This window comes from Anoplopoma fimbria, chromosome 5 (assembly GCF_027596085.1).
Source record: "Anoplopoma fimbria isolate UVic2021 breed Golden Eagle Sablefish chromosome 5, Afim_UVic_2022, whole genome shotgun sequence".
NCBI lineage: Eukaryota > Metazoa > Chordata > Actinopteri > Perciformes > Anoplopomatidae > Anoplopoma > Anoplopoma fimbria.
The window spans coordinates 10,067,282-10,081,723 of NC_072453.1; the positions used below are offsets into that span (position 1 = coordinate 10,067,282).

The 14,442-nt window shown below is 35.9% G+C and overlaps 2 protein-coding genes across 3 annotated transcripts; both read left to right on the forward strand.

Annotated features, from left to right (window-relative positions):
- Nucleotides 1-2,446: 2,446 nt before the first annotated feature.
- LOC129091486 (uncharacterized) lies at nucleotides 2,447-7,801 on the forward strand. Of its 2 annotated transcripts, none has more exons than XM_054599133.1 (5): nucleotides 2,447-2,623; nucleotides 2,854-2,946; nucleotides 3,566-3,670; nucleotides 3,984-4,137; nucleotides 4,682-7,801. In XM_054599133.1, the coding sequence occupies exons 1-5, from the start codon at nucleotides 2,524-2,526 to the stop codon at nucleotides 4,926-4,928; spliced, it is 699 nt and encodes a 232-aa protein (XP_054455108.1). In that variant the 5' UTR covers nucleotides 2,447-2,523; the 3' UTR covers nucleotides 4,929-7,801. The 2 variants fall into 2 exon arrangements, with proteins under 2 accessions (XP_054455108.1, XP_054455109.1); XM_054599134.1 differs by having other exon boundaries at nucleotides 6,985-7,801.
- A 2,172-nt stretch (nucleotides 7,802-9,973) lies between these two features.
- Nucleotides 9,974-14,261, forward strand: LOC129091800 (asialoglycoprotein receptor 1-like). Its single transcript, XM_054599495.1, has 5 exons — nucleotides 9,974-10,061; nucleotides 11,576-12,283; nucleotides 12,837-12,988; nucleotides 13,077-13,204; nucleotides 14,093-14,261. The coding sequence occupies exons 1-5, from the start codon at nucleotides 9,974-9,976 to the stop codon at nucleotides 14,259-14,261; spliced, it is 1,245 nt and encodes a 414-aa protein (XP_054455470.1).
- The last annotated feature ends 181 nt before the right edge of the window (nucleotides 14,262-14,442 follow it).

The following is a 14,442-nucleotide window of genomic DNA, read 5'->3' on the forward strand; positions in this document are numbered from 1 at the left end:
CAATGTCCCTTTTATTGACGTTTCAAATGCTTACAACGTATTTCAGGAAAGTTTCTTTCTCAGTATGACACACACACATTTGCATTCTGAATAAGTTTATCTGATGTGTCGACATTTTACAAGGAATGTGATGCGTTAAGTTGTTGTGTTAGTTTGTCATGAGTCATTCTGTTCATCATCGCTCCTGCTGTGTTTATCCAACATGCCCAGAGGAGGAAATGTGTTTTTAAAGGTGATAAGTGATTAAAAAGAAATCTTGTGGAAGTTTGTCGTCTTACACAGCTAATATATGATATAATACTAATAAAGCATACTATATTAAAGGAAAACCTTCAAACTTCGAACTGTGTTTGTCCTGATTTCTTAAACATAAAATTGCAAATGACACAATAAACAAACAATTTACAATCATGGGATTTCAAGGTCAAGAATTCTTTGTCACTCTTGTATTTTAGTTCCACAATCTACAAAAACGGCAATCAGCCTTGCAGACGGCATCATGACATTATTGGGTTGCTACACATCCTTTACGTTGCTTTTCTGAATTCCAAAAATGTCTGAAGCCATTACAAGAAGCTCTGACATCCGGCACATAAAAAAAAAAAAACCCCACAAAGAACAGGAAGTTGTTGCGTTTTTTTGTTCTGTATTTAAACCTAAAATGAACAGAAAAAACATGGGTTTTTGCACATAATACAGGAAACTTGTTGGACATTTTGTGCCTGTATCATTATTGCGGACATACACACACATACGAACATGCCAAAGCTGATTGTGAGCCAGCTTATTGTTTGTGTGTTTTGGGAGGTTTGCCTATCTGACATGCTTCCTGATTCCAGCCCATCTCTGTCCTGGCAGCCGCCTTTCCTGCTGCTAAATGGATGAGGAAATCCCTTAAGAGGGTTTTCGGTGACTATCTGAGCAAGAGCAGGAAGCCGGGCCGTGCTGCCTCCCTTTACTCACAATACCGCCAACGTCAGATGAGTCCTTGAGGGTTAGGGTTAGGATCATACCACCGTAGTGTTTTCATGCGTTTATGGCAGTAGAACCACAGGAGTAAGCGAAGACAAACCAGCACTTCCCCGTATTTACCACTAACAGATTGAATCATCTGTAACTGGTCTATTTAACTTTATACAAACATGACTGAGCAAAGGAACCAAATGATAAGGCTTGTTTTATTTTGTATTTTTTCTTACTGTCAACAAATTACAGCCCCAATACTTTGGCTTCTACTTTGGCTCTCAGCCCCCGAAACCACTGGTTCTCACTACAGTAAAGACCCATCACAATTATATAGTTTCATTTCCTTTGGAAAAAGGCTCAGTTCATCCTAAAACAGCTGGTCACTGTTTTTTTTTTTTTTTCGCAGAATATTAACACACATTTGGTGCCCTGGTGATTATTATGTGTTTTTAATAGTTTTAGCTTTAACAACGGAGCTCAATGACAGAGAGGAATAAGAAAAAGTAAAAACATACTGTTAAAGGGTTAAAGCTGTAAGACGAAAACACGGACAACTCCCAGACCGGAAAACGCCGTGGTAGAGACCTGTCAATCAGTGTGTAGCCCTGCCCTACAGCATACCCTGCTTTATGGTCTATTTGACTCTAAATGGACCATAATTTACTAAATGAACATCATGCTGTATTGAAGAAGACTTGAAACTAGAGATTGAGACCATAAACTCATGTTTACAATGTTTACTGAGGGAATAAATCAAGAGAGAAGTAGAGTCATTTTCTCATAGACTTCTATACAACCAGAGGAGTCGCCCCCTGATGGACATTAGAGAGAATGCAGGTTAAAGACACAGGTTCACTTTTTACTTCACTTTTTAAGAACCGGAGTTTGCTAAATCTTTAAAGCAGCAATAATCAATATTTTTATAATAACGCCTCGAAAGATGACTTGTGAAAGGTTTCACTTGTGGTAACAATTCCACAACTTGGGCCTTGACACAGAAAAAGAAGAGTCACGGTAAAAGGTACCTGCATGTAAATCATTTTAAACTGTAGTAATTTGTGATTATAAGTCTTCCAACTAATAGTCCCATCTTATTAATGGTGTGTATAATTGTATTCAGTCCTCAAAATTAGTGCACAATGCATTTGATCATTAGACCTAATTTAAAAAAGGTGTAAAAAGGTATTGAAAAAAACAGGAGACAAAAAGAAGCTAAAAACAATAAAATGATCAAATCCAAAAAATTGTGATACAAAATAGGATAATTCAGTAATAAAATAAGTTGATAGTGGTGAAAACTAGTTTAAGATATAGTGGAGGTTATGGTTTGTATTTATTAATCCCATCATCCCTCCACAAGGCACCTTTAACTCAGTAATAGATTGTTATCTCCCCTTCTTCCACTCCTCTTCCTCTTCTATCATTCAGTCTGTTATCAGTCATATTCAGCATCACCACACATGCACAAACACAACAAACACAGCCAGCAGTGCTGAGATAAAGAGGGTTGGGCTTGTTCCTTAAATCCACTCAGCTCTCAGACCATCAGCCTTATTAATGGCACCTCGGGTCACCGACTGGCCTCAAAGGTTACTACCGATGCCCTCGCCGCTCTGCACCATGATCCTGTACCTGCTCTTCCTCGTCCTCATCCTCGGTATGTATCCGACTTCACAAAAGCACGTGGGTTTTTAGCTCGATTCTGTTTTACTCTCTAAGCATTTCCTGTTTTTTGGTGTCCATTGTTTTCATGTGTGTGAGATTGATGAAGGAAAAAGTTGTGGGGGAGCATTTTAGCTTTAGCAGCAGCAAAGAAAAGGTTGGTGTGAGAGTATTTTTTTAAATATGTGCTGGAATTGTTCTTGTGTTGTTGAATTGTGTCCACAGGTAATGTGAGTTCACAGACAGCCAACATGACAGAGGAAGAGTTGATCAAAGTTGAGGGGAACCAAACATTCAGAGAGTCCATCACCAACAACAGTAAGACCTTGTTTTTCATTTGTTGTGCATGATTAATCTTTATTAATTGTTTGGTTTAGAGTTCAACATGTTCAATGAAAGTGACTTCGATTTAAACAATCCAAAATCAGTGAATTGACTTTAACAATTCATCATTTACTAGAATTGTCCGACAATCGATCAATATACTAATAAATTTGTCAGACTATTCGTTTACTAAATCATGTATGAAAAATAAAAGCAGGAAATCCGGATAATTAGCAAACTGAAACAAAAGAAAATGTGGCATTGAGGCTTGAAAAATATATTTTTATTAACTTTCTGTCTACTTGTTTTAGCTTTAGAGTGATTCACTAAAATAATTGCAATTCCCATTATAATCCTGATAATCATTCAAATATGTTTAAAACTCTTAAAATGGTACTAAAACATACTGGAAATCCCTTAATCTTACATTTAGTTAAGAGAAAAATATTTTTATTGCATTTCAGATAGGACAACGGATGTTTTTTATTGCAATCTGCGATATAATCCTATATTGTTGCATCCCCAAAAAGGATGAAGTCGTCATGTGGATTTGACATAGTTTAATCCCCAAACGTGGAGAATATTGCTCAAATAAACGTCTCTTTGCCTGCAGCTACAATAAAACCAGGCAACCTGACATCCAATTTGTACAAAGACAAGACGAGTCTAATTGAGGATGAACTGCAAAACAACAACATTACACTTGTTGAGGATAATGGTGAGTGCTTTTACTTGTTCAGCATGAGGAGAAGAAACTCAACTTCCTTATCAGGAAATAAATTTCCTGTAAGAAACTGTTTACTTGGTGATAAGGTATCAGGCACCTAGTTTCATTTTTAGGTAAAAGCCAAGATAAAGAAAAATGCACTACTGACATCCTGTCGCTGAATAAAGAAGCATGAAACATATAACACATATAACACATATATCTGTCATTATACACAGTAAAGCACACAGAATAATGTACTTTTTAAATAAAACAGTGGGTGTTGTTTGATATGTGTGTCTTTTTCTTTCACATGACTTTGCAGAGCATTTTCAGGACAAGGAAAATCAGTTCCAAGGCAAGCATTGCAATGAACACTTGCTGGTAATGTCCATTCACAGCATTTGTGGTGACGATTTTCACAAAGAAATGATGTCAATTAGCACGGAAAACTGGTGTGTGCTGGAAAATATCATCAGGTAAGATTTCATAAGGTTATCTCTGTTTTTTTAAAAGGCCCACTTTATTTATACTAAAATACTTAAATTTATACTATTTTATTTCTAATTTCAAACTGTATATTTTTGGTTTCGTTGCCTCAGTTTCAAAACTATCCCTCCAAACTTAGCCCAAAAACAAAATGCAAAATGCACTGCAGGGACAGATGGAATATTATATATGTTCTTTGGGGTGCAATATTATAAATAAATCATTGGTTTCTCTGATGTAGTTCAAGTCATCTAGAAATAAAGTATAAATTAGATGAATGTGTCATTTTGTGCTGTATTGAAGAAGACTTGAAACTAGAGATTGAGACCATAAACTCATGTTTACAATGTTTACTGAGGGAATAAATCAAGAGAGAAGTAGAGTCATTTTCTCATAGACTTCTATACAACCAGACGAGTCGCCCCCTGATGGACAGTAGAGAGAATGGAGCTTTAAGACATGAAGCATTGGCTTCACTTTTCAGAACCAGAGGTTGCCGCCTGATTAACATGCTGGTTTCTCGATCTATTCCAGACCATACGACAAAATGGCGGTCTGTCTGGAAATACTGTCTGTATTGGTTCACTGTTATTACCCAAACCCCAACACCCAGGACTTCTTCCTCTCCATCCACTCAAACTACTTCCACAACTGCTCTAAGGAGGAGCCTTCATTTGTAGACGCACCTCAGGAGGTGGTGATCGCCCTCACTCTCATCCCTGTGAGCATCATCCCCGTACTGGTTTATCTGGTGATTTGGAAAAGTAGTGTCCAAGAGTGAGTCGTGTTAGACTCTCGTGCTATACGTTAAACTTAAACATAATCTGTACATATTGTTTTATCCCGTCTGGTGGGAAATTAAAAGTTGAAAAAGAAGTTATGAAGCAACCTTAAATCTCAATAAGAAATGAAAAAGTTTTTTACTTTTTATATGTTTTTTTATGTGTATCACTGACACTTAGTATGTTTTGAATGAGCAGTGTGTGGAATTTAGTGGCATCTAGTGGCGAGGTTGCAGATTGCATACAGCTGAAAATGCCATACACTGGCCCTTTAAATATGAATTTAGGAGTCAGTAGTGAGTCAGCCTAGCTTAGCACAAAGAACAGGGGGAGACCTCTAGTCTGGCTCTATTGTATAAGTAACAAAGTCAGCTTGTCAGCACTTCTAAATGAACTATTTATGCATGAAACCTTGTGTGTTTCACCTTTAATCTGAAACACTGTGAAACTCATAGACACAGTATATTTAAATATTTTTAGTAGAAACAGGAAGAAATACACCAGTGTCCTGATACTTTTTGACTACAATGTATTATACCCTACATTTTAACAAATTTGTGTAAATATTTTTTAAAAACATCTTTTAAATTCGTACTTGTAACTTTTTACTCACTTTTCTTATAATTAATGCATGTGTTTTTTTTAAGATAAAACAGTCTTTTCTATGTAGGTTATGTTTTGTCCCTTTTTTCAAGAATCAGTATGTATATTCACGGATAAATTATGAGACGATGGGCCCCTGGATACAGACATGCAAAAGACCCCACCAATCCTCTAACATAGGAACAAGGCACACATATTTCATAGATGTTTAGCTTTTTTTTTTTGCCTCTTTGTGATTATTTTGTCATTTTTCATCATTGATGGGAGTCTCTTTGTGTCTTTTTTTGCAGCTGTTTTGTCTCTATTTGTGGTCATTTTGTTTCTCTTCGTAATTGATTTGTGTATCTGTTTCTAACAGTTGCATTTGTTTGTTTCTAGCAATTGCAGTGCATTTTCTTTATATATACATTGTTATTTTTGATATTTCTCCTTTTTTGGTGAGTTCACTTCATAAGACCTTTTGTTTTTTTAACCAGCACAATTCTTTTTAGGGCTATAATGGCTTACCTTATGTTTTTATATTTTATTCTTTGTTCAAATAATTAAACTAAACCGAACCAAATGCATGGAATGCTGCAAGAAGCTGAACACATGGTGAGCTAAAAGTGCATACACATATTTTAGACACACGTATTTGTGTGTGTGCGATCTTTGGGAGGACAAACGTGAGTTTCAGACTCGTGAGCGTGAGGACATCTGTTTTCAAAATGAAAGCATTTAGTCAGGGCTCACTTCTTCAAAGGGCTGTTTTTGGGGGGTTAGCGTTACTGTGTGGTTTAGATCATAGCTTAGATAACACATGATGTCAATGAGAGTCCTCACAAGTATAGAAGCGTTGGCTAATCTACTGTGATAGACGCTCTGTGATGTTGATGGTTCCTGATAGGTTGTAAGAGATGCAGAAGATTAGAAGCCGGAGGAATCATTAGCACAGAGTCTCACTGTAACCGTCTCCGTTTGTCCTCTGTATGCACTGGAATGAGGCGTGAAGGACCCCCCCCCCCACACACACACACACACACACACACACACACACACACACACACACACACACACACACACACACACACACACACACACACACACACACACACACACACACACACACACACACACACACACACACACACAATAAGGTTCAACCAGGTCAACTCATAGTAAAATTTCCTTCTTCACACACCACCCAATGCCACGGTCGGCCCTCCAGTTTCTGTTCAACATAACCTGGTTCTGTGTGAAACTTTATTGTGAGCACAGTGAGGTCCATTTATTAAATACTCTATTGAATGATTCCGGCTTTTCTTGGCTCGCTGTCGGGGGCATATTTTCTGTAACCAGTGTAGCTTGAAAGCTATATTTTCATGCAATATACAGTACCAGTCAAAAGTTTGGACACACCTTCTCATTCAATGGTTTTTCTTTATTTTTCTTTTTTTTTTTTCTCCATTGTAGATTGATATTGAAGACATCCAAACTATGAAGGAACACATGTGGAATTATGTGGTAAACAAACAAATGCTCAACAAACCAGAATATGTTTTATATTTTAGATTCTTCAAAGTAGTTGAATGAGAAGGTGTGTCCAAACTTTTCACTGGTACTGTATGTTACAGAAAATGATCCCAACAAAGTGGTCACTTATACTGGCAATAGTAATGTGTGTGAATGTAACATTAAGTCATTACATTTTACTCATTTAGCTGAAGGCTAGTTAGCTAGCTATCTTGCTAATTCTACCAGGCTTCCACGCTAACGTTAAACTGGTAACAAAAAAAAGCTACCATCGGCTTGTATCGTTCCGTTGGTTAATGTTAACTTTTTTTAGCAACACTTGTGGTCCCTAAGACTGAGTGACTGAATATATTGAGATAAACTCATATTTTCTTCAGCCATTATTTTTACAAACTTGTTAGCCAGCGTCATCATTTTTATTAAAAGAAAAGGGGTCTAGGATGGGGCTCAATGCAAAGTAAATGGGCCAAAGTATCCAGGAAATAATGCATTTGGTTTAAAAACAATGTTCTGCTACACAGACAGGAGACAGAGGCTGTTAAAACAATGATGGTATGCATTTCCTTTCTCACACATATCAGTGGTAACATGTTTGTTTAAGAGCAGCATCTCTGCAGTTTCTCAGGGATGATTCTCCAAGCAGAGAAAGAGCATTGTCTCTCTTATCTTGCAGACTCTGTTGTTACTAGATGTCCTGCTGGTAGCTGCATGTTTGGCACAACATTTATCATCATTAAATGTAATAAAAATGCAAACTTCAGGAAAGCCTTGTGTTGTTGGTTTTTTTTTTTAAATGAATAAAATACATTCAGGAGTTGTTGTTTTTTGCCCGGTGAAGTGAGATTGCATAAGTATGTGTACATTTGAGGGTTAAATCCATATGTGATATTTTAACATATCATTCCAAAACCACAGACATTAATATGCCGGTCTAACAGCCTCCATTCTTCTGGTTACAAGAAAGGAACAAACTGTTGTGCTACAAAGCTGGAATAGTGTCTGAAACCTTTTTGGCTTTTGGCCTCTCAAAATGAAGCATTGTTATCTTGCGACCCCGGTGCAAATATGTGACCAGTTCAACTAAAGTCAAATCATTTTTAGACACCTGAAAAGGTAAAGTTATCTGTTGATTACACACAAAAAAAGTGTAAATTAGAAAAAGACGGTATGAAAATACTCACTATAATAATAATAATAATAATAATAATAATAATAATAATAATAATAATAATAATAATAATAATACATTCTATTTATAGGGTGCTTTTCAGAGTACTCAAAGACGCTTTACAGACATTTAAAAACAGCATTTAAAAGCTACACACTAAAAACTTAAAACACACAGCATTAGTCAGACATGAAAAGCAGTTTTGAAGAGGTGAGTTTTGATTTCTGATTTGAACATTGAAAGATTATTGCAGTCTCGGATGTGTTTGGGGAGAGAGTTCCAGAGTGAGGGGGCAGCTATTGAGAATGCTTAACATTAAGATTTCACTTATTGGAACAAAGAACACCCTAAACTGTGTGTACCAAAAGTACACAAAAGTATGTGGAGATGTACATACTTTTGGCCAGAAAGGACACACTGACACCTACTGGTTCAAATGAGGTAAAAGCAAATTACTGTTGATTTTAGACTAAATATATCTTTTTTATTTAAAGGCTGGATTCTTAAACTTGTCAAGAACTTCACAAATAACTGATTAATTTTCACAAGTTAGAACCAGTTTGTGGTTTAAAAGCCAAACAGTGACAAACAGTGACAGTAACAGTTGTGTCCTCAGTGACTATTGTTAAGTGAGAGATAAGGTGACATCTAACAGAATTGGCCATTATTAGAGAATCTCCACCTATTGGATGTAAAGCAGCAGGAGGTGAGAGGGCTATAAATGAGTCGTAGTCTCGCTGTGAATCTCTAAACAACCAGAACGGGACGGACTGAGGAGAGACACGACAATATATCAGCAGCAGTTTGTTCCATCTGTGCTGTAAGTATTTGGATCTTTTTCTAAAGTTCAGCAGCAATATGGCAATGCAAAGATTCTCATTACAAGTAAAAGTACTGCATGAAAAAATGTACTTAAAGTATATTAGTTTCAGAGTGACTGAGATTAGCAATACCACACTGAAAAAATACTCAGTTTTCATGATTTTACTGTAGTGTATTATAATCAAAATGCAATTAAAGCATCAAAAGTAAAAGTACTTAAATCTTTAAAAAATGCATCATATTTGTTGAAAACAAAAAATGTTTATATAATGTGTGTGCTGTATTTATGTAAAATATTTAAAGTAACTAGTAGAGCTGTGATATAAATGTATAATGGAGGAAAAAGTACAATATATCCCTCTGACAGGAAGTGTATGTTAAATTGCATTAATGAAAATACTGCTATTATTATACTAGTATTGTACTTAAAGGGACAGTTCACCCCAAAAACCCAAGCTTCATTTTAATGTTGAAGATTTTGATGAATTAAATATAAAATATATAGATATAATCAGTACAAATACTTCAAAATTGTACTTAAGTACTGTACTTTCAACGACTGTGTAAATATAAACCATAACTATGCCCTCTGAACTACGTCTGAATCGTCTGTGTGTACATTAACAGTATAATGATAAATCATATGAGCAGTGTAGCAGAGATACTGTGATACTCTTTGATGATACATAACAGGAAAACCACAGCAACACTTTGTCTGAGGTGTCAGAAGCTTTAACAAAAAGTTATTTTTTTTGTGTTCTGACTGTTTGATGTCTAGTCACAGAAAACACAATCTGACTGACAACAAATTGAGCATTTATGTTTTCCTCCACACCTGTGATCGGAATGCAACTAAAACACAATGCACCCTTTTCTTTCCTCCTTTTTTGTTATATTTCTGTCCAGTTCATCCAGGTATCTGACACTGTGAAAGGTAAAATGGTCGGACATCAGTGCCTCCCCTGGATTAATAATCCAACCTCCGGCTCAATCTCAGTGACGTCAGCCAAGCAGGATCAGGAAACATGTAAGTAATACAACTTCAGAAGGTCAATAATTCACTTAGCATTCATTAACACCAGTCAATATATTTATAACACATTTTAATGAAAGCAGATGTATTCATGTTTATTAAGAGCTATAACTTGTTTAAAATAAAGACCACCAGATAATGAAAGACAATATAGTAAAACACAGTTCTAATAATACAACATATCTTCATACGAGAAGTTATAACTGATGACAAACAGATGTACATTAATAAATCCTTACAATGTTCCTATATCTTCTTATAACTTCATTATATTGTTTTATAAACTGTTTATTAAATGTTTGTCTGCTGCTTAAAAATACTAAATAGGATGGACACTCACTTGGTCTATAGATGAATCCAAAATCCTTATTTCCACATGCAGTTAAAATATTTTAATCTGTTTTGATTATAAATACATTTGATAATATAAATAATTTACCAATTTATTTATGTTATTTATATTATCAATTTTTGGCACATCGCTGCACAAAGATCAAGAAAAATGTAACTTTGTTTTTGGAAACAGGTTGATTTTCATTCAAAACAAGTAAATATTTTACTGCACTGACTTTTAAGAAAATAAGATTTTTGTTGATGTTTGTTGTCTATTAACGTAAAATCATATAATATAAAAGCTGAATCTATATCACATCCAGAACATAAACCTTACCCCTGTATAATGTTGATTCATGAATAATCATAATAATAATGAATGTGTGTGTTGTATTTTGTAGCTTCAGATTGCCTCGGTACCAGAAGGAAACTGACGTGTCACCACTTCTGTCCAGTCTTTGTTCTCTCAACACTCTGCTTGTTTCTGCTCCTGACCTGCGTAGCTCTTTCTGTCTTGTGTAAGTAAAAGTTACAAGTTAATTATGAGAAGCTCAAAGAGTGAATGAGATATTATCCAATATTATCTCTCCTTTAGCTCTGTTTTTGGTCTCCACCACCAAATATCTGTCTTTTTAGCTGCTGAATACTCCACAATGTTCACCAGTTAGTCTGTAACTGAATCTGTCTGCTGTTTGCTGCTGAGCCCAAAGAGCACAGTGGGTTTTTACAGATTGTTTGTGGTAAACAGATTCAAAATCTATTTCTAAATGAGGCTCCACTGGTTTTCCGGCAACCTCTAGGAAACTAGTGGAAGACATTAAAGTGGTACTGATCTTCTCATTAACTCTCCGCAAAAAAGCGAATGGTGGTATTTCCCAATATGTTGAATAATATGAAGTCAGAAAGTTTTTTAGGTGCTTATTTTAAATTTGGAGACTGTTAGACTGTTTCCCCTGATTCTATTATTTATGCTCAGATAGGCTAACCATGTCCTGCAGATTGATATTTGCATAATTTATCTCTCAGGAAAAAAAGGAAATAAGAACATCTTTTTGAAATGTCAGTTCAATCATGTGTGTTCATAAACTTTTTTTAAAGATGTTGCATACAAAGTTTAACGTGCTGGATTTAGATTTAGAAGCGTTTTGTGTTTTAATGATTCTTTAATTTTACAGATAACAATGAGTCAGACAGCAAGCCAGAATGGAAAAGCCTCCTGTTTGACTATCAGAACATCAGTGACAACTACCTCACTATATCTACAGCAAACAACGACCTCAGAAGAGACAACGACCTCCTGAAGGAGCATAGCGCCTGGCTGCAAGAACAGACCAAGCTCCTCAACAACACTTTGGCTAATCTGATGTCTGCTAATCTGGCTTTGAGTCTGGAGAGCACCGAGCTAACAGAGCAGATTGTGAATCTAATTTCTACGAATTTACGCCTCACACAAGAACACGAGAGGATGGTTCGGTACACGTCTGAGCAGGAGGTGAAGGAGCTGAACATGTCTCAGACTATCAAACATCTGTTGGACTCCAACACTCTGAGAGAGGAGGATGGACGACGGCTCTCTCAGATCAACAGCCTGCTGAGGGACGAGCTGGTTCAAGTGAAGGAAAAGAATCAGAAGCTGCAGGATATCAACGACAAGTTTCAAGGAGAAGTTAAAAATCTGAGCGACGACTGTGAGAGGTTAACAGAACTTCAAGAACAAAACCAGAACCTGAGCTCTGTGTTGATGACAGAGAGGCAGGAAGTAGAAGAGCGAGAGGAAAGAAGGACAAACGAGATGGACAGAAAAATGGTGGACATCGATTCAATTAAGGAGGCCTTTCACTCCCTGGACCTTTACTGCCCTGTGGTTAATCTCAACACAAAAGGTACATATTCAGTATTTTACCAATGTTAATGGTAGCTTTGATTAAATTGAATTCAAGTGTGAAGGCTAGTTGGCCAGCTCAAGTTCAGTTTATAAAGCTGGTGTTATTATATTAATGTTATTCTCAGCAAATCACAAACAAAGACCAAAACCAACAATAAGGAAGTTTGTTTTTCAATACGTTTTGACCAAGTTCCCTACTAAAGATGTCAGCCATCAAACAGCCATCAAAAATATCTATTCATAAAAAAAAAAGGCTTATTCATTTTCTAGAATAGCTGACCACTGTAGTTTTTAACAAACGTTATGCAAACAGGAGTAAAAAATGCATTTGTTTGGGACTATTTTCAAGGGATTTGATGACAATAAGAAAAATATAGAATATCACCAAACTTACCCTTTAAAATAAGCAAAAGAAAAGTAGCACAGAGACACAAAAACAAATATATCAAGGTTAAAGGGGAAATACGAGGAGAACACTGGATGATAAGAGGTTTAAATTCTGCAACAAGACAACTGTTAACTTAACAGAGAAATGGTTTATTTTTCCACAGAACGGATTTGCAGAAAATGTCCCGACAGCTGGAGTCTGTTTGAGAACAAATGCTACTTCTTCTCCTCTCGCCTCCAAACATGGAGCTCCAGTAGAGCCTGGTGTCAGACACAAGGGGGCGACCTGCTCATCATCAACAGTGAACCAGAACAGGTAGAGGACATCAAGAGGGGAACTAAAACAATTATAACAAATCTCTTTCCAAGATTTTTATAATCTGAATCATGTATTCTGTTTTTAGAGCTTTGTCTTTGAGAGCAGCCAGACTTTGCAGCCGAGCAGCAGCCGGCTGTGGATCGGTCTGACGGACGTGGAGGAGGAGGGTGAATGGAAATGGGTGGATGGCAGCCGAGTGTCTTCAGATGTCCAGTAAGTCAAAGCACAGGGACACACTGGTAACACTGGCAAAAATGATTCTCATACTGATTTTACATATTTTGACTCATTTCAACAGCAACCAATTTTGTAGCCACTAAAGTAAAATAAATGAATATGTATTTTTTTTAAATCACTGTCAAAAATCACTGTCAAACTCAAACATTTCTTATATCAAATTTGTTTCTGCGAGTTACAGACAATAACTAATGACAGGATCTGTCAATAAACAAAAATATTCATTTATTAATTTTCTTATTTCTGCAAATTAATGATTTTTCAAATACACTGAAAGAACAACATTATTATCAATTTCTTCTATAAAAGTATTAAGTAGTTAGGGAGCTGGTGGGGACCAAAAACGGAGCAAAAAGAGAAAGAATATTGGAGTTACATGTTTTAGGTTTCCAGAAACATAATGCCAACTGTTTGTTTTTACAGTGTAGAACGTAAGGTTATGTGTGTGACTGTATGAGTGATTATCCTGATTTAGTGATACTATATGAAATAAGACAAAGTAAGGGTTATGTAACACAGCACACCTTTATTTTTTAAATGCATTAACCTTAACTATCCTTATTCTTTAAAACAATTAATTTAGCTCCTTATACGTCTGAATGTTTCATAAGACGCTCTCATCAGATACTCTATATAAATTAAAGATATATAAATAGCATTTATTACTCATTTTGTAACTAAAATGAGTAATAAATGCTTCTACGTTCAGGCTCCTTCTGATTTGAATAAGTCTTCTTTTCTATTTAAATTTTATAATTTGCTTTTTTATTTGTTTGGTTATTCGTATTTATTTTGTGCATGTTTGTTAATACATCTCAACGGGTTCATCCTGATATAATACATTTGAAATTTCACTTTCTGCAGGTTCTGGCTGAGTAGACCAGGATTGGGGACGGAGCCTGACGACTGGAAGCTGGACGACCCTCTAGGAGAAGACTGTGGACACATGGACACCAGTGAAAATGAACTCAAGTCCTGGATGGATGGTTCCTGTGAGACACCTTATCGATGGATCTGTGAAAATAATGTTTAAATCGTCCAAGAATGTTTTTATTTCTAATTTTATGTTGTAAATATAGCAGTAGTTTGAAGTTTTACTTTTCCATACAGTGGATATTATAGGACTATAACTCTGATGTATACTGTTCATGCTGCTATGTGAAAAATTTCTTTCAAAATAAAACAATACTTCAGAGTCCAATTCTTTCATTGCT